Source organism: Pantherophis guttatus, chromosome 7 (assembly GCF_059756535.1).
Source record: "Pantherophis guttatus breed Tessera chromosome 7, ASM5975653v1, whole genome shotgun sequence".
Lineage (NCBI taxonomy): Eukaryota > Metazoa > Chordata > Lepidosauria > Squamata > Colubridae > Pantherophis > Pantherophis guttatus.
The window spans coordinates 37,126,596-37,148,434 of NC_142069.1; the positions used below are offsets into that span (position 1 = coordinate 37,126,596).

At 36.0% G+C, this 21,839-nt stretch overlaps 1 protein-coding gene across 2 annotated transcripts in view; it reads left to right on the forward strand.

Moving 5' to 3' along the window:
- The window catches only part of CDK17 (cyclin dependent kinase 17), a 79,560-nt gene extending 60,679 nt beyond the window's left edge, over positions 1 to 18,881 (forward strand). For both annotated transcript variants that reach the window (XM_034403169.3, XM_034403170.3), the window contains exons 6-17: positions 3,338 to 3,394; positions 4,235 to 4,349; positions 7,521 to 7,615; positions 8,298 to 8,360; positions 10,962 to 11,085; positions 13,512 to 13,632; positions 14,105 to 14,202; positions 14,461 to 14,566; positions 15,652 to 15,694; positions 16,625 to 16,715; positions 17,164 to 17,241; positions 18,710 to 18,881. In XM_034403169.3, the coding sequence (XP_034259060.1) occupies positions 3,338 to 3,394; positions 4,235 to 4,349; positions 7,521 to 7,615; positions 8,298 to 8,360; positions 10,962 to 11,085; positions 13,512 to 13,632; positions 14,105 to 14,202; positions 14,461 to 14,566; positions 15,652 to 15,694; positions 16,625 to 16,715; positions 17,164 to 17,241; positions 18,710 to 18,747 (1,029 nt within the window). In that variant the 3' untranslated portion in view covers positions 18,748 to 18,881. The remainder of the gene's footprint in view (positions 1 to 3,337; positions 3,395 to 4,234; positions 4,350 to 7,520; positions 7,616 to 8,297; positions 8,361 to 10,961; positions 11,086 to 13,511; positions 13,633 to 14,104; positions 14,203 to 14,460; positions 14,567 to 15,651; positions 15,695 to 16,624; positions 16,716 to 17,163; positions 17,242 to 18,709) is intronic.
- The last annotated feature ends 2,958 nt before the right edge of the window (positions 18,882 to 21,839 follow it).

Below are 21,839 nucleotides of genomic sequence, written 5' to 3' on the forward strand. Positions count from 1 at the left end.
ACATTCAAACCACTGCGCTCCATGGCTCCAGAAATGGCAACCCTGCAGTTCTGGTTGTTATCGTAACTCAGGAATCTGCAGTTCATTAAATTGGAAGAGACAGAAGTCCCAAGCAAGCAAGCCGGCGGTGAGAGCAACAGGCAAATGAGGGTTGTGCGGTGTTCTGGAGTTCAGGTGCTGCAGGGAGGCACTGGTAACCGTGAGCAGTGCTAAGGAGCACAGATGCTGCAAAGGGAGTGAAGGGAACCACATTCAGAGGTGGTGCTACAGAGTGTGGGTGGGCATTCAGGTGCACACATTCAGGTGCTACAGAGTGTGGGTGGGCAAAAAAGCAGCAATAGTAACTTCCAACTACCCGCTGGCTTCTCCATTAATTTGCTTGTGGGAAGCTGGCAGCGAATATCAGAAATCACAATCACATGACTTTGTCTTGCTACAGTATTGTAATCACGAGCCAGGCACCAAATGCTCGGATTCATCCCTGGATCAATTATATGATCCCGGGATGCTGTGACAGCTGGAACTCTGAGTACTGGTCATAAATTCCCTTTTGTTCAGTTCCATCAAAACTTTGAATGGCCTCTGAATGAGTATTCATACCTATAGACGATCTCTAGGTTTTAGCATCGTGAGTAAAGGTAGAATAATCTCTATTTAAATAAATAGGAAAAAAAAGTTTATATAGATTTTGAAATTCTCCATGTATTAATACAGAGAAACTGGTTTTAAACATTATTTAATATTGTTTCATCATGTTTTCACTTTTAGGTATTTGCTGACTATAAGATATTCAACCTGATCCCTTGGGTCTTCCAAAGATTTGCCCATCACCCCAGGGCTTTGTTCTAAAGAGCTATTATTAATTTATCTAATTAAAGGCTTGTTCAGTTTCAAGGGGAAAGGGGTACCTTGAAATATGTATCTTTTCCAAAGATCAGTCCACAGTTGTGTAGGGCAGTCTCAGTGGCCTCTCCCAGGTTAAGCATGCACTCAACTACACAAAGAGATGTGTTTGTTTTTTTTAATCTCTGTTTACTAAATGAAACTTGCAAACACACCTTCTTGCCTTATAGAAACAAGTTACCTTCCGGACCAGAGTTGAAATTCAAAGTGGCACGTAGGAGAATAGTCAGGTGGAGTCCAAAGATCAGAGCTTGTAGCAGAATTGTCAGCCAATCTGAGTTCAAAATCAGAGTTGCAAGGTTCACGAGTCAAGGTATACTGAGTGAGCATTAACAAGCAGTTGTCCTCAGTTGGAGAGCTTGTGCTTGCTACTCCGTTTTAATAGAAAAAGCCCTGGTGTAGTTTCATTTAGTGGGATGGAATTCCTTCCACTTGAGCAGTCTTACAAAGTGCCTTTGTGCTACTCTTTGCAGCCCACTGGGCTCATGCTTTGGAAGGGGGCAGTAATTTCACACCTTCATCTTCAGAGAGTGACAGTAGATGTATCTGCCAATTACTGGCCTGTCCAACCTCCTCTGCCTACTCAGACAGCAGTCTGTCTGTTGGTACTGGAGCAGGTTGCTTGTTATCTGTCAGTCTTTCTGGATCTGATTCTGGTTCTCTGTCTTCAAAGTAGAGCCATCCATAACGCTGTCTACCCTGAGGAGTTCCTTGCTCCTTGAAGACAAACTCTGATATATAAGTGTTTTTCAAGTAAAGCATCTTTTCTCTTTCAAATCTGAAGTGCCACACACAGCCCTCCTTTACTGATTATATGTTTTTCCAGCCCAGCAGCAAGAAATTCTATAGATGGAATGACCATAATTGGGCACAGCATCACGGTCGTTGAACAAAGCGTAATTAAGTGAAGCACCATGTGACAGCTTCACTCAACGACAACAATCCATTCTCTACCACAAAAGGCTTGTCTTTTAAATCCATAGAGGACCTTCTACTGGTTTAGAATGCAGTGGCACATGCAGTTTTGAGTGTCCCACGGTTAACCCGAGAAACACCACTGCTGCATTGGTTTCCAGTTGCTTTCCAGGTGCAGTTCAAGATGCTGGTTATCACTTTTAACATCTGCACTGTCTTTTTAAACTTTGAAATAAGTCCCACTGGGTTCAGTGCAACTGATTTCCTAATAAAAGGTCAGGAGCACAGCCCCTGTGGGTGTGCTCTGAACGCCTCCTTTGTCCTGATTAGACTCCCCATACAGCCTAATTTCAATTTTTTTGAAAGATTTTTAATCTTAAAAATTACTGCAGCAACAATGGGAAACTGACATGCTGCTTCAATGCATACATTTAAGCACAAATGTTTCTTCCACGAGTACCTCTTGTTCCAATGTAAATCTCAGAGACATTCTGGGTTAATAAAAAAAAAAATTTAAAAGCTTTTCTATAGAAGTTACCTGTGCCCAGAAAGTAGGATAACAGTGGTGGAGAGCGCCCCAAGTCACTTGAAAATGTACCTGAGAACCTGCTCATTCATTTGTATTCTGATAAATGGGGATGTTATCATTCACCAAATTCCCCATGTGAATCATATTGCAAATAGGCATTCCCCTGAGTTAGCCATTTAGAAAATATTCCCATGTCAAGTTCTCAGACTTCTAAATGTACCCACCAAGTGGCAATATTTATTCACTACTGCCCTAGTGAACAGCACTTAATTACCATAGCTAATTAATATGAAACACAACAAGAGAAATGTACTTTATTTGACAGTATTTATATTGCTGGCGTACAAGTAGTTAATAGAAAAACATAAACAAAAAAGTAAATGAGTAATAAAAGCCAGTATAAACAAAAATATATCCAAAATTCCTCTGATAGATACCCTATCAACTACGGCTCTTTGTTAAGTTTAGCTGTTTATGGAATGCAAAAGAGATTGAGCTGAATGGACTTCCATGGGAAGAGTGTTGTGTCTTCTAGTCCATTCTCAACAGGCCTTCTATAAATAATCAGACTGAAGCGCACTAAATCCTTGAAAATGAAAAGACTGTTATTTTTTAATACACTTTCTATGCCTCCTATGTTTTGCAGAGTAATAGTTTCTTAATCATATGTAAACAATAATGATATGCCCTAATAGAGATAGTAATAACATTTTAAGACAGCACACATTATTCTATTATAAAGCTCTATGGTGAATAGAGACTGACATGGGCAAAGGAAACAATACTACTAAAGATTTAGTTTAAGCAAAGTTCATGTATCTAAGTGATTTTCTAGCTCTCTTATCTATGCAAATGTTATGAATATGGCTCAGGGAATATGGCTTTAGGTGTGCTTATGAATATAATGTAATGTTACACATTCTTCAAGAAGGCAATCTGATTTTTGTATGAATTATATTCATTGTATTTTTTTCCTTGTTTTTATTATAGTCTGAAATTGGATTTGGAAAAATGGAAACATATGTTAAATTGGAAAAGCTTGGTGAGGTATGTCTGCTTTTTTAAACTAACAATAAATAAAATTAGTATAAATTATGTTTTAAATGACAATAAAGGGCAATGACATCATCAGTGCATGATAGTTAACACCATCATCAGTATATGATTAAGTACTGTATACATGGATATAATATTCAGCTGATAGGAAGAGAGTTTTTCTCCCACCTAATTTATCTTTAAAGTGAGAAGGTTGTTCCTGTGTACAGTACTTTGTAGAAATGTACAAAAGATATTGTTCTGGAAACTTTACCTTCAGTTACTCTTCTAGGGTAATACCACTCCCTCTGTTCCATGGGTAATCCAGTGGTTTTCCAAAATGTAATCCTTCAAATGGTATTACAGACATAGGGCAGTTCTAAAGCAATCCTGTTTGAACTATCATGTCCAGTGCAGCATAAACATGTTCCAGATTATTAATTAACTTCTGGTAAACTGCTGATCCACCCTTGGAATGGATAGATTAGCATGGTCCAGAGGAGAAACAGAATGATCCAGAGTAATCCACAACATTCGCTTTCGAGAACTGCAGTTTGCACATACTCATGGTAATACAAAGTACTAAGCTAGATGGATTAATAATATGAATGGGTAGACACACTTTCCTATCTTGTGAGAAGGCCCTAAATTGTTTGGCAGTGGTGAAGCTATTGAGATTGTTATGAATCGGGCATAAATGGCTATGCTTTCAATGACACCATCCTTGAGATTGGGTTCTTTCAACCAATATATAGTAATTAGTATGTATCTGATTCTGAGCTAATAAAGTTCTAATTTTTTCCCTTTAATTTATAAATCAGATTTCATGTACATTCTTCATTTGCTATTCAGGGTACATATGCAACAGTATATAAAGGAAGAAGTAAACTGACTGAAAATCTAGTAGCTTTAAAAGAAATCAGATTAGAGCATGAAGAGGGTGCACCATGCACAGCTATTAGAGAAGGTAAGTAACACTTTTTAATTTGGAGAAAAACATGAGCAGAAATTACAATTACATAATTCTATCTAATGTGAAAAAACAGGTTTAATAGGCCTGATATGCATAGTTTCTACTTCAGAAACACCAGTGTGGAAAGTGCTTTACGCATTTTTTGCTTCTCCACAGAGTGAAACAAATTAGGACATAGGGGAAATGTAAGCTTAAAGCCTGTTGCTTATAACCCCTCCCTCCCCCCTCCCTCCCTTCTTTCCTTCCATCCTTCCTCCCTCCCTTCCTTCTTTCCTTCTTTCCTTCTTTCCTTCCTTCCTTCCTTCCTTCCTTCCTTCCTTCCTTCCTTCCTTCCTTCCTTCCTTCTTCCCTCCCTCCCTCCCTCCCTCCCTCCCTCCCTCCTTCTCAGTCAATGACTCCAGGCAGCTTACAATTCACAAAATATATTATGGTTAAAAATTTTAAACACATTTAAAAACAGTAAGACCAGCAGTGGGTTTCAATTTAGTTTGCTACCGGTTTGCTTGTGCACACGTACAGAAGCATCCCGGGGGCAGAGCCTCCCACCGCCGCTACTGGTGCGCCTGATCCGGGGCAAACCGGTAGCAACCCACCACTGAGTAAGACCAACAAAAAAATATTAAAAGCATCCAATTTAACATAAACAAAAGCAAAGTATTTGGCCAGTTAGCAGTATGTCCAGGAAATGGGGCAATTAACATATTCAGTGCCTAGGCTTGGGAATTTTTGCCATTTTGTTTATCTTCTAGTATCAGAAAATTAAGCACTGATTATTTTTGCCAATTTGAAATAAGCTTCTTATTTCTCCAACATATGACCAAAGCAAAATGCTTTAGAATTAAATAAAACAAAACAAAACAAAAGAATATTTTGAATTGTAAGGTTTAAAGTAACAGAATGGAGTATCTCTAATGAAATTTAAGATAAATGGCAGAAAACTACGTTCTTATTCAACTCTTTTGGTGGAGGAAATGTCTTAATTATCTTATATGACATTTAGGATATGCATAAAGTTTGAATAATAACACAGAAATGTAAGGTTTTTTATGGAAAATGTTGCAGTTTTATTGCTTACTTGAAGAATAGAACTGTAAAATATTTTGAAGTAACATGTTAAGATTCCAGAAAGTTAATATTTCATCATTTGGGCCATTCCAAATTCATTGCATTTGGGTTGCTGAAAAATGGGTTGTTTTTAATTAGCAATACCTATGGGGGAGGGGGACACGGGACCAGTTTCATGAAAGCAAAGGTATTATAGTATGTGTTCTGTCCCCTTTTTATATATCATGGGTGTCAAACTCGATCACATCATGTGATGTATCGTGACATTTTTTGCCTTTGTGGAGCCGGGATGGGCGTGGCCTGCATGTGACGCATCCGGCCTACAGGCTGCCAGTTTGACACCCCTGTTATATATGTTGCAAAAGGGATGGAGCTGACAAAAGCAGTGAAATTCTGCCGATGCCACTGATTTCAGTCTCATAGAGTCAGCACAGAGCTCATTTCATTTCTCAGTTTTTCTTAAATGAAGTGGTTACTTGCCCATAATTTACTTCAGAAATTGTATTTCCTTCTTTTCATCATCAAAATAACTTGCTGCTTTTTATGTATGCTTTTGATCAACTCAGGGCATGTAACTGAATCTGAGCTATTTTGATGATGATGATCAGACCTCTCATGGATATGTTTTGAGCACAAAAGAATACAAATTCTGTGTAATTGCACTGAAAAGATTAGATCAATTTAGGCCAAATTGCTAATTGCAGCTGTAGTTGATTTCAGTCAGAATTTTTTTTTCCTGTATGTGAAGTTCCTAAACCAAACTACAAAGCAGTGTATGTGCTTCAAAACTGTGCTTTAGACCAGGGATGTCAAACTCAAGGCCTAGGGGCCTTCTGGCCTGCGGGACCGCCCTGGAAATAGCAAAGGACTGGTTCGCGGTGCCTCTGCCAGTGAAAATGTACCTCAGGAGGGCCACATGTGGCCTCCTAGGCTCCATTTTCGCTGGCAGAACAAACTAAAAGCAAAACAAAACAAAAGGAGAAATGTTTCCCCTTTTGCATTTGAGCATGCAAGAAGGGACAGGAAAGGTGAAAGGGAAAGAGGGAAGACAAAGATGGGAAGATGGAAGAGAGCAAGGAAGGAAAAATAAAGATAGAGGGGAAGGAAGAAGAAAGGAAAATGAAGAGGGAAGGAAAAAGAAGAGAAGGAAGGAAGGAGATAATAATGAGAGTGAGGGAGGGTCTGAGGGAAATCAGCACTTGGTCACCACAGGTGCCCCCGACACAAGTGACATCTAGCTGGCCTTGCCCTCCCTGGCCCCACCCACCTGGCCATGCCTACCCCAGCAACGCCCACCTCGGCCCCCTGAGATCAAACACAACCCTGATACGATCCTCAATGAAATTGAGTTTGACACCCCTGCTTTCGACCTAGTATAAGAAGAGTATCTCTCTGCTATTAATTAAAGCAGCCACATGATTTTTCAGATTTCACCCAAACCTGAAAAAGATCCTTTTGCTTTAATAATGATTAGATAAAATAATTTTTAAAGCAGCAGCATATTTTCTAAGGTATACAAAACACTGTTTTAATGAATAGTATAAAGCTGTGTGCTCACATGAGATCTGAAGCACTTCTTCCTAATTACTTATGAAGACTTATCAAATTAATGAAATATAATTAAATTAATACTACACATTTGCCACCCAATAACCTAGGTAATCCTGGATTTATAACCAATCGTTTAGTGACCATTGGAAGTTACAATGGCACTTAAAAAAGTGACTGATGATCATTTCTTTTCAAATTTACAGCCTTTGCAACATTCCTGTGATCACATGTTCAATGTTCAGACACACAGCAACTGACATGTATTTATGGCTATTGCAGTGTCCCAGAATCATGTGATCACATGACAAGTAAAGTCAATGAGGAAGCCAGATTCACTTAACCACCATGTTACTAATGTAACAACGGCTGTGATTCACTTAACAACTATGGCAATAAAGGTTGTAAAATGGGGCAAAACTCACTTAACAATTGTCATGTTTAGCAATGGAAATGTTGGGCTCAATTGTGATCGTAAATTGAGGATTACCTGAAAAGGTACAGTTTAATTCATTTTTGTATTTGACAGTTTATTCTGTTCTTTTTTTTCAGTGTCATTGCTAAAAGATCTAAAACATGCAAATATTGTTACATTACATGATATTGTCCACACAGACAAATCATTAACTCTTGTATTTGAGTATCTGGTAAGTTTTTAAAAAATTCTCTCAAGCGTTTAGCTTAATCATATAAAGCTGTAGAGATAGAAATATGGTAAGAAGCAAAATAATAATAATGTAATAGTTATCTGGGAGGGTAATTTTTGTAGTCTTTTGATGCCATAATTTTAATTGTTTTCTAGGAACTCACAGTGGTACCTGGAAAAATGTTTTTCACTAGCTGATTAGTATAAGACATGTAGTATCTCTTGGTCTCCTTGGATTATTTTTTTAAAAATCCACTTAATTATGTTCAATGTGAGCAAAATGTTCAGACCATAAATGTACATGGAGATGTTTTTTGAGTTTTATTGCTTAAGGCAAAAACCTTTTTTTCTCAAATACTGATTAAAATTAGAAATAGGTCTGTCAGCTGAAACATTTTTGTTAGTCATCTGTCTCTGCTAATGAAACAATGAATTAATCAAAAGTTGCTGTACTAATTTCTTAATCTTGATCAGCATTGTAACTACTTCAATGACCCTTTTAAAAAAGCTAATTTAGAATTTTAAAGAAATAAACACTTTAAGGCTAGCTTTTAACATACGTTTAATATATGTTACTTCCATTTGTCCTGAATTAGAGGTAAGATATAGACCAAAGTAAATAATTAACAATAAATAATAAAATGCCTTCTTATCTTTAATGCAAATTATTTTTATTTTGTCAGGACAAAGACCTAAAGCAATATATGGATGACTGTGGGAACATTATGAGTGTGCATAATGTAAAGGTGAGTCTTAATCTCTAATTTTCCATTTGAATTTTTCCTGAATACAAATGCTATCCATGTTCATACATTTTTCTAAATATTTTTTTCTTTAGAAAATGAATTTCATTATTAAAATGTATTTAAGTATTGACTATGAGAACCTGACTCATTGCAATAAATATATAAGGAATTTGATTTTATAAATTGGCTCTTGCCTTCCAATAGACTTTTTTTATATTGGTACACTTTCTTTCAAGTAAGAGTAGTGTGCTCAATAAACAACAGCTGACAGAATAAATGTGGTTGACAGCATAATGTACTAGAACATCATCAGATTTGGCTTATACAACCATCCAACTGTTCTTGTCTCCAGCTTTAACCCTGTAGGGTCTTTTTTTGATGTGAATGGGAGCAGGGTTGGGGTGGGGAAAATATAGTAACTTTTCTTTGAAATACTGTTGATTTATATCAGATAGACATATTGATAGATTCCAAATGTAAATCTTTAACTTTCTGGTATGGGTAGGTTTATCCAGACATGGAAGAGGCAACAAACATCTTTTAAAAATCCTTTATAAAAAGAGAATAAAATACCATTTCTAGAGAAAATTTCAAGAGCAATGTGACAGGACAACTAAAGTTTTATAACTATATATATTGAAAGATAAATAGATGAAAAAAATCTGTTCTGTGACAAATGCAACTCATAAGTATTCCTAGTATATAAATCATTTGGAAGCCTTTAACATTATGGATAAATTGGCAAGCTCTGCAAAAGCTCTTTAATGCTTTCAGTTGGTTCTCTTCCTCTGGTCAGTGTGGCAGGTATTTAGATGGTATTTTCAGTTATGAAAAAGAACAGGAAATAGATGATGAAAAAGACTTCCCTTTGCTTTAAGTTCTAGACAGTAGACAGTATTGGCTGAGTGAGTATCAGAGTAGACCAGTGGTGAAATCCAAAATTTTTTACTATCAGTTCTGTGGGTGTGGCTTGGTGGGCATGGTGTGGTGTGGCTTGGCGGGCGTGGCTTGGTGGACATGGCAGGGGAAGGATACTGCAGAATCGCAATTGCCACCCCACTCCAGGGGAAGGATACTGCAAAAATCCCCATTCCCTCCCCACTCCTGGGGGAAGGATATTGCAAAACCTCCATTCCCACCCCACTCTGGGGCCAGCCAGAGATGGTATTTGCCGGTTCTCTGACCTGCTCAAAATTTCCACTACCGGTTCTCCAGAACCTGTCAGAACCTGCTGGATTTCACCCCTGGAGTAGACAGTGTTGGCTGAGTGGACAAACAGGTCGCATTGAGTTCCCTGGGTTGCTAGAAAATGGTTATAGGAAAATGGGATAGTGATATTCTAAGACTTATTCACATGATGTTATTTCAGCCTCAGTTTTCCATATATAGTCTAGCAGGACAATTATTACCTGAGAGTAGAACATTTGCGTTTATGCATGAGAAATTATTCAAAACCGTGCTCAGTACTGCAATTTCTTAATGTACCCCTGGGTGAATCACTCCTGTATCTCTTGCTATAATTTACCTTCAACACAAATAGTGGGAAGCCAATAAATAGGAGGAAATGCACTTTTCTTGGATCAAAGACAAGAATAAAACAAGGCAAATAAAATGTATAATTCCAGTCACTGCACAAATAATTAATAATTGTTACTAACAATTATCACTTCAGAACAGGGCTTGTTTTATTTTTAATTTGCCCATTTTTGATGCAGTATTTCTGCAGATATTAGAATTAGAGACATGAATACACTGATTCAAAAAAATGAGGGGGGAAAAGATATGTGCAAGATTCTAGGATTTTATCCCAGGTTGCTAAGAATGAGTAGAAAGGTGGGTAGCCCAATATGACACAATAATAAAGGTCCATGAAAAGCACTGAGAACATAATGGTTTTCAGATCTCTTTTAAAAATTGGTTTGCAAATCCCAGCAAGAAGCTTTTTGTTCTAAAACCACTTTGCAAACTATGCCTGAGCACTAAAATATATAGCAGAATGCTGAGGTATTGTGTGTGTGCATGTCTTATGTAACGAATACGAATAAGCCAGAGCCTGTTTCTTTTATGAGAAAATCACTGTACTGTATGAAAAAGGAGTGTCTTTGAGCATCTGGTTGTTACTGTAGGTGTTAGCCAGAAATAAAAAAGCAAAGTACAGAAGCATAAGAAAAACAGAGAAGGGAATACGGTTGCATCAAAATAAAACTTTCCATGGTTATGAAAGTATGAAATATGTGATTAAACGTAGATAGAAATGCATTATTAGGAATGGTTGTCACATCATGCAGCAGGCTTATTAACCTGTGGTTTGGCTTTTATTGCATTTTAAACAGATGTCTGCAGGGTAAGGGAAGATAATCAAAGACAGAAAGTTATACATTCCAAGCCAAATAGATAAATTTTAAAATTATTATATTCTGTAACAAAGATAAATAACTAATTACAACCTGCATATGAAAATAGCTTATATTTTCAAATGTTTTTTCTTCTTCTATGCATTGATAAACATATTGTTGTATTATCTTGGCAGCTGTGACATTCAATTAGTGTTGGTTTGGTAATCGTTCCTGAAACTTTTAATAATCCCCTCTTCCCTATCAGTTATTTTTATACCAGATTCTGCGTGGTTTGGCCTATTGTCACAGAAGAAAAGTACTACACCGGGACCTAAAACCACAAAATCTACTAATTAATGAAAGAGGAGAATTAAAGCTAGCAGACTTTGGTTAGTAAAAGAGCTGATGGATTGTTTTGACTGGGAAAAATATTTGCTTCTATTTCACTTCTATGAACACCTTTCAATGCCTACATTAATTTTAAGAATATTAGTCTGTGTGTGTTTCTACACAGATACTCACATTCATGTTTACATACCAAGATAGCCACAATTCACATTTGCTGAGTTTTGCTCAATTGATTTAAGGGCCTTTGCCCTGTGGGCTAATGCATTAATGAATATACAGTCTGAAATGCTAAAAAAAATATTTTGGAAGAGAATTTAGCACTATTACCAATATTCTGACAAATATATACTGATAATTTTTTTGCACTAATTATTTATTTGTTTATCAGAGAAGCACGTTCTTGTCCTAATTCTTTCAGAAACAGAAGTTTCTCTCAAAAAATTCCTCATGATGATGAAAGCTTCTCATCATGCTTTATAGCTTTTGCCTTTAGCTATTTCTAGTGTTCTATGCTTTTTGCTAATCTTACGTAATTCACCTGATTGTAAAAGCATGTTACAGTGCTGTTTCAGTTTGAACTATGGATTATGTTCCTTCTCTGATTTGCTACCTCTTTATGTTATAGGACCAAACATGCTTGCTTAATTGTCTAAGAGCCAGTATTAATTTTTAGATAATAAGGAAAATCAAACTGTTCTTGGAAGGTAAAACACACACAATGTGCAGGATGAAGTGGGAATATTTAGAGCACAAAACACAGAGGGCTCCTCTTGCCCCTCTGCTTCCTCCCCTCACCCCACCCACCGCAAAAAAGAGTTTATTAGATTCCTCTGCTTCTTATAGCCTCCCAGGAACATTCTGGGCATTATGTTTAAGAAATTTTTTTTTAAAAAAGCACAGCCTATTCCACCTTTGTCACTTGGTACTTTCTGTATGCTTTTTAAAGGAACTGTTTATTGTATAAGGGTATCTTCCCTTTTATGACCCATTGTGACTCCTGTTGCGGTAACACTTTCCACTCACACTCAGAAATACTGCAGACAGTATCTTGTGCAGTTTCTTGACAAAGCAGCTCTAAGTCTCTTGTACTATAGGCTAAAGTTGTTTTCAAATGACATGGCATACAGTTCCCTTCATATCCAAATTGGATGGCCAATAAGAGTCACTAGGTGGACACCAGATTGGAGAAAGTTGCCAGAGGCGCTTCCTCCTTAGTAGGACTGACGAATATGTGCCAGGATGGACAATGTTTTCATCTCGAGGGATATTTTATTTATTTCTCCTGAGGGCCACTTTCAGAAGTTAGATATGGTCAAACATGTGAAACTAAAATTAATTTTGTTGATTTCATTCTTATTTTTAGTCTTTCTCTTTTCTTCATGTCTTCTTTTCCTCTTCTCCTTTACTTTATTTTGGTGTATTTTCTTTGTGCACTAATAAAAGACTGTCCCTTTCTAGATGCATAAAAAGGAATGCAAACTTTCTGGCAGTACAGGAAGACATTAATCTCTACCTGAATCACCAGGCTGCAGGGGAAAGGGATAGTTGAAAGGGCATGGTTGTCTGGAGACTGCTGTTGGGATAGGTGGGGAGGTTTAGCAGAGGCGTCATCACAAATGCAAAAGTGTTTCTCAGAAAGACTTGTTAGCAGTAGTAATTCCATAACATGGATGCATGATTTTCTAAACATGAGTGATACATCTAAAGTAGAAAAAAGAAACCAGAAGGATATAACAGGCATGTTTTTGCACACACATGAATTATACATGCTTACTTCTAATCAAAGTTGCTGAGAGGGTATATCAGGGGTGAAATGCTCCCGGTTCAGACCGGATCGCCTGATCCAATAGCGATGGAGGCGGGTGGTTCAGAGAACCGGTAGCAAAAATCCCTGCCCCTCCCCCCCCATTCCCAGCTGAGCCGCACAATCATCAGAGGCTTTTTTTTTACTTTTAAAAGCATTTTTTCTACAACCTCTTCGGCCAAAAAATGCTTTTAAAAGTAAAAAAAAAAGCCTCTGATGATCACGCGGCTCAGCTGGGATCGTCAAAGGCTTTTAAAAGAAAAAACGCTTTTCTTTTAAATGCCTCTGACGATCCAAGCTGAGTTGCCTGATCGGCAGAGGCTTTTTTGAAAACTTCGCTGAAGAGGTAGAAAAAATGGTTTTAAAAGTTAAAAAAAAAATTGGCCATGCCCACCCAGTCACATTAGCCCCCCTCCAGCAAGCCACGCCCACAGAACCAGTAGTGACAAATTTTAGATTTCACCACTGGGGTATATAGTTGGCCATTCTGGTCAACTATATATCATTGGTCTCTCAAAAATAAATGCTCCTGTTTTGTAGCAGCAAGCAAATGCTTAGCTATAGTTTCTGAACCATGTGAAATTTCTATGAAAAAGAATTATGCAAAATTGAAGAAAGATGGACTAGGGCTAAGGAAATTCATTTTGCACTTTATTTTTGAAGGCTTGGCTAGAGCAAAATCTGTTCCTACAAAGACATATTCAAATGAAGTTGTCACATTGTGGTATAGGCCTCCAGATGTTCTCCTCGGATCTTCTGAATATTCCACACAAATTGATATGTGGTGAGTTTCAAATATTAACCTGCTTGCTTGCTTTCAAATTAAACATATCTGTATATTTTTCTCCTTAACTTTAAGTAACCTTTGTTAATAATAAGCAGTAATACTGGAGATTCTCTAGTTCACACTTGAAACTTTGGGGGAAGAAGAAGGAAGGAAGCAAGCAAAGAAAACATTGCTTATTTGTAAAATCTCAAAATTTAATTGATTTGAATCCCTGAACTTTAAATATCTTCATATGTAACATTTCAATAGTGAGACTGGACAAATTTATTTCAAGTAAATGCAAATCTTGTTCATTATTTTTCATAACCAAGGAAAAAATAATAATGTACTATTGGGATACTAACTCATTGGCAGTTACATGACCTCATTACCTTAACACGATTAGGTTAACTAGGCCATCTCACCTATCAATAAAATTATATATTTAAATACTTTCCTTTGCAATAATTGAGCTTTTCCTCTCTTAAAGGGGAGTTGGATGTATATTTTTTGAAATGGCATCAGGAAGACCTCTCTTTCCTGGGTCAACGGTTGAAGATGAATTGCACTTAATTTTCAGACTTCTAGGTAAATATGTTTAGCTTACAGCTGTGAGTTTATTTTGCTCTTATTAAGAGAATTTCTGAAAAATTTAGACTTGCACTATAATTGCAATGTTTATATGTTTATAAAGGGGGGGATATGATTTTGATATTTCAAGTCTGTATTCTTGTTAAAATCAGTTATCTATTTTGGAAGCTGTTGTTTAAAATTTTACTTTATTTATTTTAATGTCTACATGGGATTAGTACTCCTTATGTTGATTTGTTTAATCTTTCAACTCAGGAACTCCATCACAAGAAACATGGCCAGGCATTACTTCCAGTGATGAGTTTAGGAATTACAATTTTCCCAAATACAAGCCACAACCTTTGATCAACCACGCTCCAAGGTATTTAAAGTTCAAATTGCTCATATATTATAAGTACTCTCTCTGGGGGGAAAAAAACCCTCACTAGGAACTCTTTTTGTTGAGGGATTAATTCTAAATGGATTATTATTCTCATTGTTTAGTGGATATTTGTCCAGAATGCTTTCATATCTTTGCATAAAGAATAGTAGAATAATTGAATTTGTATAATATCTGCTAATGATCTGAATTAATAGTTTTTATAAGTAGGGCATCAACTATAAAAGTGAAAATTGACTCCAGGAATCTTACATTGTTGAAGTTCTACATTTTAACTATAACTATACCTAGATTTGTTGAATAGCATGTTGTGATAGTTTGTTTTGTTTTATAAAAAATGTGTTATGGCAATCCAGTTTTAAATAATTAGACACTCCATCATATTGTATTATTTCCCTGGAATAGTCTTCAGTTCTGTTCAAGTGGGTTGAGAAAAAGAAAAAAGCTACAGATGTTGTTGGTGCATAAGTGGAATTCCCCTTGTGTGGTACTCAGTAAAGATCAAATAAAGGCTAAAGAAAGCTGCTGCATAATAAAGAAATCTCAAATCAGTGACTCTGAGCAAGTAATGTTAATCTGTGATTTATTTGAAAACCCATATTCTAGTGATTAATTTTGTTTAGGCATCTGTTTGCCTTTACATTTTCCTTTACATTATTTGAATTAGACAATTATTCAACTGACAGTTATTTTCCAGTTCACGTGGACTTACATTCATTTAGTGATTAAACAATCTTGCATTTTCAAAATAAATTACTTTTCTTTGGTGGTAAGCATGTGTAATACATTTTTATATATTTTCAGTGCCAATTCCATGATACTTCAGTTTATTTAAAAGTATTGCTTTTTTATTTTTATGTTAAAATACAATGAAATAATAGTATTAACACAATGCATTTAGTAATAACAGTATACATATCACCTTATTAGTGTTAAGTAGAATCCATAATTACATTCAAGATATTTTGAAATTGGAAGTATCTTTTATGCAAAGGCACGCACATTATTTCAATTATTAAATCCAATCTGGAAAGTGTGAATTAACAATGAATATGGTTTATTTCTAGGCTGGATTCAGAAGGGATTGAATTGATAGTAAAATTTCTTCAAGTAAGTTGTTTTTTGTATTCTTTACACAGGTAGTTTCAATTAGTACTTTTCAAGTTCTTTATTTGGTAGATTATAAGAATACAAAACTATGGTTCAAAAAAGAGCATTATTTAGATGTTGCTCTTGTATGTAGATGTTGCTCTTGCAGCTTCTTTTTTGTTTATTGTTAAAAATCTCTTCTTTCAATCAAATATTTCTTCCTTCAGTTGATAATTTCATATAGTAAAACCTTGAAAAAGTACATAAATGATGAATTCCTTAAAAGATTTTGAAAGTCAACAGCAAAAATAATTTTGCACATGCACGCATATATACAAATAAAGGCAAGAAAATATGCTACAGTTTTTGTCTGCGTTTGTATGTGGAACCTAACTAATTCAGGCTGCATTCACCCAGTGTGCTAAGCCAAAAGTTTTAAATAATGGGTCTTTGAATGAGATATACTAAACCAAAAATCTAACAAACAATATGTCTTAGTGTATTTGTACCACAGGCCATGGAGTCAGCCCATTAATTCATCTGTTTCAGTTTTGTTCATTTCTTATGTTTCCAAGAAGCACCCACTGTCACTTCCCTTAATGTCCACAAGCTTCCTGCCCTACTTGAGCTTTTTACCACTTTAAACACTTTCATTAAAAAGAATGGAAAGTGGTAATGTTACACCTCTAAAATTTTATTTCCACTATTACTTCTGACCCCTATAGAATGTTCAGTACATCTTTATTAAACTTTTAAATGTGCTTCCCAGACTGAAAAGTTGGAGGCTTTCATTTACCTTTACTGATAGCAGTTCCCTAGGTTTTATCCCAGTCATTTTGCCTGAATTCTTCTATAGCTACAGGTACTGAAGACCAAACATTGGGATTTGAAGTAAATAAAACCTATCCATCAATTGTGTTTTAAAATAGTCTCTATCCTTTTGTTTGCCAGTATGAATCAAAGAAAAGAATATCGGCAGAAGAGGCTATGAAACATGCATATTTCAGAAATCTTGGAACTAAAATACATACTTTACCAGAAAGTAAGTTTATTCTGCCTTTGATATGAGCTGAGCATCTGGTTTTGAAGAGATTTACCCTACTTGCTCAGAAAATTAAGAACCTTTCTAAATATTACATTGAATCAAAACTATCCACTTGAGTTAGGTTGTGTTTAAACTAACAGTTATTAACCTTGTATCTTTCATCTGAAAGACATTTATTGATATTCAATATCAGGTACAAATCAAATTTAGACGGGCTTTTAGCTCTTCCTGCTTTTGTCCAGCTGGGATTGGAAGAAGGGATGATGACAGGAAAGAAAAATGCTGTTTTCTTTTTCTTTGCTGCAGTTCCTGTAAATCCTTCAGGATTATTCAGATTGGAGCATTCTATAAATATTGTTTGATAAAGTTTTCTTACGATCCTAAATATATTTTTAAAGTGAGACACTTATTTGGGGAAAAAAAGTCACTACATGTATTGTTTCAGGTGTATCAATATTCACTTTGAAAGAAATTCAACTCCAAAAAGATCCAGGCTTTCGAAATTCCACTTATCCAGAGACAGGTATGTAAAGTAATATTTGCATTTCTTTCTCAAGATGGCATGAGGTAGAACAATTAATACCTATTAAATAATTAGAATTCCATGGATTACTCAAACAAGATTTTCTTTAAAGAGGTTTGCAAAATCTGGATTTTTATAAAATGATCTTGTGGATCATGAAAAAAAACACTATTAAGTAGCTTGGCACTGTTGCATCATATGCTGATGTATTCAAGTACTGTACATTCTGTGAATGTTGGAGCCATTCCTCATACTAAGCATTGATTTGTTTAAGATGCAGGTTGTTAAGCCACAATGATTCACAAATACTATTAAACCATATATAGTAAATTTCCAAGCCATAGTGGCTGAATTCAAACATCATGCTAAACCAGAACCAAACTATACTGTAACTTAGCACAGTGTATGACTAAGCATAGTTTTGCTCATTTGTATCCCGCCTTTATTATTTTTACAAGTAACTCAAGGTGGTGGACATACCCAATGCCCTTTCTTCCACCTATTTGCCCCACAACTTTATTATTTATTTATTTATTTATTCAATTTATATGCCGCCTTTCTCCGGAGACTCAGGGCGGATTACAATGCATTTAAAAAAAAAAACCATTATAAAAACATTTAAAAATTAAAACATTAAAACCCATTCATGGCCAGATCTCACAAGATCGCAATAGCAAGATCAACAGCCCCAGGCCTGCTGGAAAAGCCAGGTCTTCACCGCTTTTCGGAAGGCCAATAGGGTGGGGGCGGTCCGGACCTCAGGAGGTAACTGGTTCCATAGAGCTGGGGCAGCCACAGAGAAGACCCTCCACCGCAGGCCCGCCAGCCGGCATTGTTTAGCTGACGGGACCCGAAGGAGACCATCTCTGTGGGATCTTACTGGTCGCTGGGAGCTATGTGGTAGAAGGTGGTCTCGAAGATAACCTGGCCCTGAGCCATGTGGGGCTTTAAAGGTAATAACCAACACCTTGAATTGTGCCCGGAGACCAATAGGGAGCCAGTGCAACTCGTGGAGAATTGGTGTAATGTGGGTGTATCTAGGTATCTAACTTTCCCTGTGAGATGAGTTGAGCTAAGAGAGAAAGCGACTGGCCCAAGGTCACCCAGCTGATTTTAATGGCTAAGGCAGGACTAGAATTCATGGTCTCCCAATTTCTAGCCTGATACCTTAACGACTAGACCAGGGCTGTCAAACTCCCAGCTCATGGGCCAGATGCGTCAAGCGCTAGCCACACCCCGTTTAGCGAAGGGGAAAAATGTCCCAATATGTCACATGACGACGCCGTGACAATGTGAATTTGACACCCCTGCACTAGACCAAACTAGCTCTCCATGAGACGATTGCTTTAAATATAATGCTCACAGAAACTGCCAGTTCCTTTCTAAATCTGTTTGATATGATATGTATCAGTATGTATACTGAAATGTCACCTTAATCTCTTAACAAAATACATGTTTTATGTTCTAGGACATGGGAAGAACAGAAGACAAAGCATGCTTTTCTGAGGCAAGCAGTGCTGTTTCAAGCCAGGGCTGGTTTTAGCTCCATCAAGGACTCTAGTCTAAAGGCAATTCTTCCCTTGGTGGACTTGAAATCTGTTTGTCTACACTGTCCTCCTCACAGTGCAGTCTCTTTATTTTGGACCTACTGGTTATTTTTTTTAATATATATGTATATATATATATGTATATATATATATTTGTTGTCACAATGTGACAAATTTTTGTACAGTCAATTTTAAGGTCTCCTCCACCATTAGATCCAGTAGATTACAACTGTTAATGTAACAGTAGCTGCAATTTTTGTGCAGGACTGAGAAACACAGTGCATTATTTATTGTGTAATCATTGCTGCTAAATAACTACTGTCTGTATAGTTAAGAACCGAATGCCTGAAAGAGTTGCAATGGGTTTACTCTGTATATGCTATGTGAATGCCTTGTTTCTCTTCATGAATTATTGCTGCAGTTTTATATCTTGTTTTTTCTTTAACTGCAATGTTTCCTGGAATGTAAACACAGCTTTCTTGACTATAGTTACTATTTACTTTAACACTCTCTAGTTCTTGGCCTGTAAATTTCTTATTTAACATTAGATATAAAGTACTTAGAATGCTACCAAATACCTTTTTAAAGCACTTAGTAGTACAGATATTCAAACAAATGAAAAATTATATGGCTCAAGTTCCAGATCTCTTATTTTGGTTTATATCAGAAATGATGAACCACCTATATGTGACACTTAACTATTATCTCCCTTCTCTAACTTTTTCTAATAGAGATACTTGTTAGAATATTTTTGATATTGACATTTCCCTAAACGTTCCGGTGATTCAAAAAAAAATATGGGTGTGAAGATCCCAGCTCAATTCTCTAATTGCCACCTGTTTTGGTGGCTGTTTTATGACCATATATTCATTGGAAAGCCACTAAAGGATGCAAGTCCACAATAAAGAATCTGTTACTTTATTATGCAGGCTTTATAGAGTATGAGAACTTGGAGGGTTTTAAAGGTTGTAGATGTTACCTGTTTATTGAAATTAAGTCATCATATTACAGTACTACTAAGCTTATGTATCTCAGTGAGTATCATAAGTACCTCCTGGTGATAGGAACAGTATTTTTCAGCATTTGTGTTGACCTTTTGGAACCTCTTTGTTTAGTGCATCTTCCAGAGGCTGTAAATCTTTATTAGTATATTTTGAAATGGTTATGTAAATCTTTGGCTGATATATCATGAAAAATATTCCTAGATAACTTAATTTTTTTTCCTGATGTTCACTGTAAAACATTCAGGGGTCCTACCATTTCTGTTCAGGAAATCTTGTAATTGATTATTGTTATTTAACAGTATTAAGTGAAAGATTTTGTATGTTTCTTTAACTTTATTTGTGAATAGTAATTGTGGCATGTTTTGGAATGTTTTCTTAATGTTTTATTATTATAATAGTAAAATTAATTTGAGAACTCTTTTCTGGAAAAGAAGACAAATTTATGTGAAATGGTGACTGTTGGACCACTGCTGCTTTTCAGCATTTGTAAACTGGTTTTACACTTAACGAAGCCCAGTAGAGCTAACCAACTGCTGTTTATTTCTAACAGATGGACCTGTATTAATGCTGTACTTTTGAAAGTATAAATATTACATGAAAATCTTCAGTAGTGTTCAGATATTCTGTAGCATCCCACCATGCAGCTTTAAGAAAATTTTGCATTTCTCCCGCCTTCTTGAAATCCTGAATCCCTCACCTTCCCTCACCTTCCTTGCCAAAATCATTGAATTGAAGAAAACTTTCCTGTCACTTTTCAGGAAAAACAATAAATCTTATTTTTTAAAAGATGGCTTCCCTTGAAGCTTGAAACTTTCCCAGCCTGTATTATGCGTTTTTAAACTGAGCAGCTAATCCAGTGAAAACTGCACGTAACTAGTTGGCAGATGTAATTTAGTTTTACTAGTAACCAGAAGATATATGTGTTTTCTATATATGGATGGAATACACTATTGTTTGGAAACAATGTTTAAATCCAGCTTTCCAGATTCAGCTAGAAAACTGCTGCTTGACAAACTAGTAAATCATCTGTTGAATTGGGCATTACAGGAATGGAGGGAGGAAACAGGATTTTTAAACTTTTGAAGTAACTCAGAAATTGCCTTTTATTCAGCAGAATTGTGGCTATTTCTCGTAATATATTTGAACAAAGCATTATTACAGTTTGAGAGATTTGATCTATTTGCAATTCTGATATACACATCCTTTTTTGAGTGGAACCCTATATGTTCCCTCTTCACTTATGCACAAAGGAGGAATTGAGATTCCAATTCATGACTTTCCTTGCAGTTCCTCACCACCTATCATACTATTTAGAAAAATCCCTTCATGTCTACAGCATCCATCTCTAAATCCCCCTCTCTCTGAAAGAGGAAACATTGGCAAAAATTTATTCCACATTCCTCCAGCAAGAGAACTTTGAATCCAGCTCTCAGAATTTAGTGAAATTTTTATCAGAATTTCTAACATATAGGAGTTAAATGTTAAATGCTTACAAATAGAACAGATAAACTACAAAAAATAAGTCTTTATAGCTAATAGAAAAATAATTGAAATATTATACATAACATTACCAAATGTTACATTTGTTATTTAAGAATTTGTTGCAAATTTCTAATCTATAAATCTGAGTTTCTCACCAGCTGGGCTCAATATTATTCTCATTCATGCTACTTGAAATGTATGCAATCTTTTTTCTCCCCCTAAGCATTAAATATCCTCACAACAGCTTTGTGAGGTAGGTTTAAATAAATATCTTTAAGTTATTCCAATGTTTACTTATGTAAAATGTGAATGAAAATAATTAAAGAACTTTTCAGACTTAAATGGTATTTATGTTGGAAATCAGGAATGTTTAATGCAGCATTTTTTCTTCTTGGCATCCTTTAGACATACTGGACTACAAATCCCAGTATTCCTAGCCAGTAATGCAGTGCCAGTTGACAATTGTACTTGCAGTGATATGGAGGAAAATCTGGCTTAATAGATATTTTGTTGGTACCTTTAGTCAGTTGTACTTCAAAAGAATTGTATGCAAATATGAGTATCT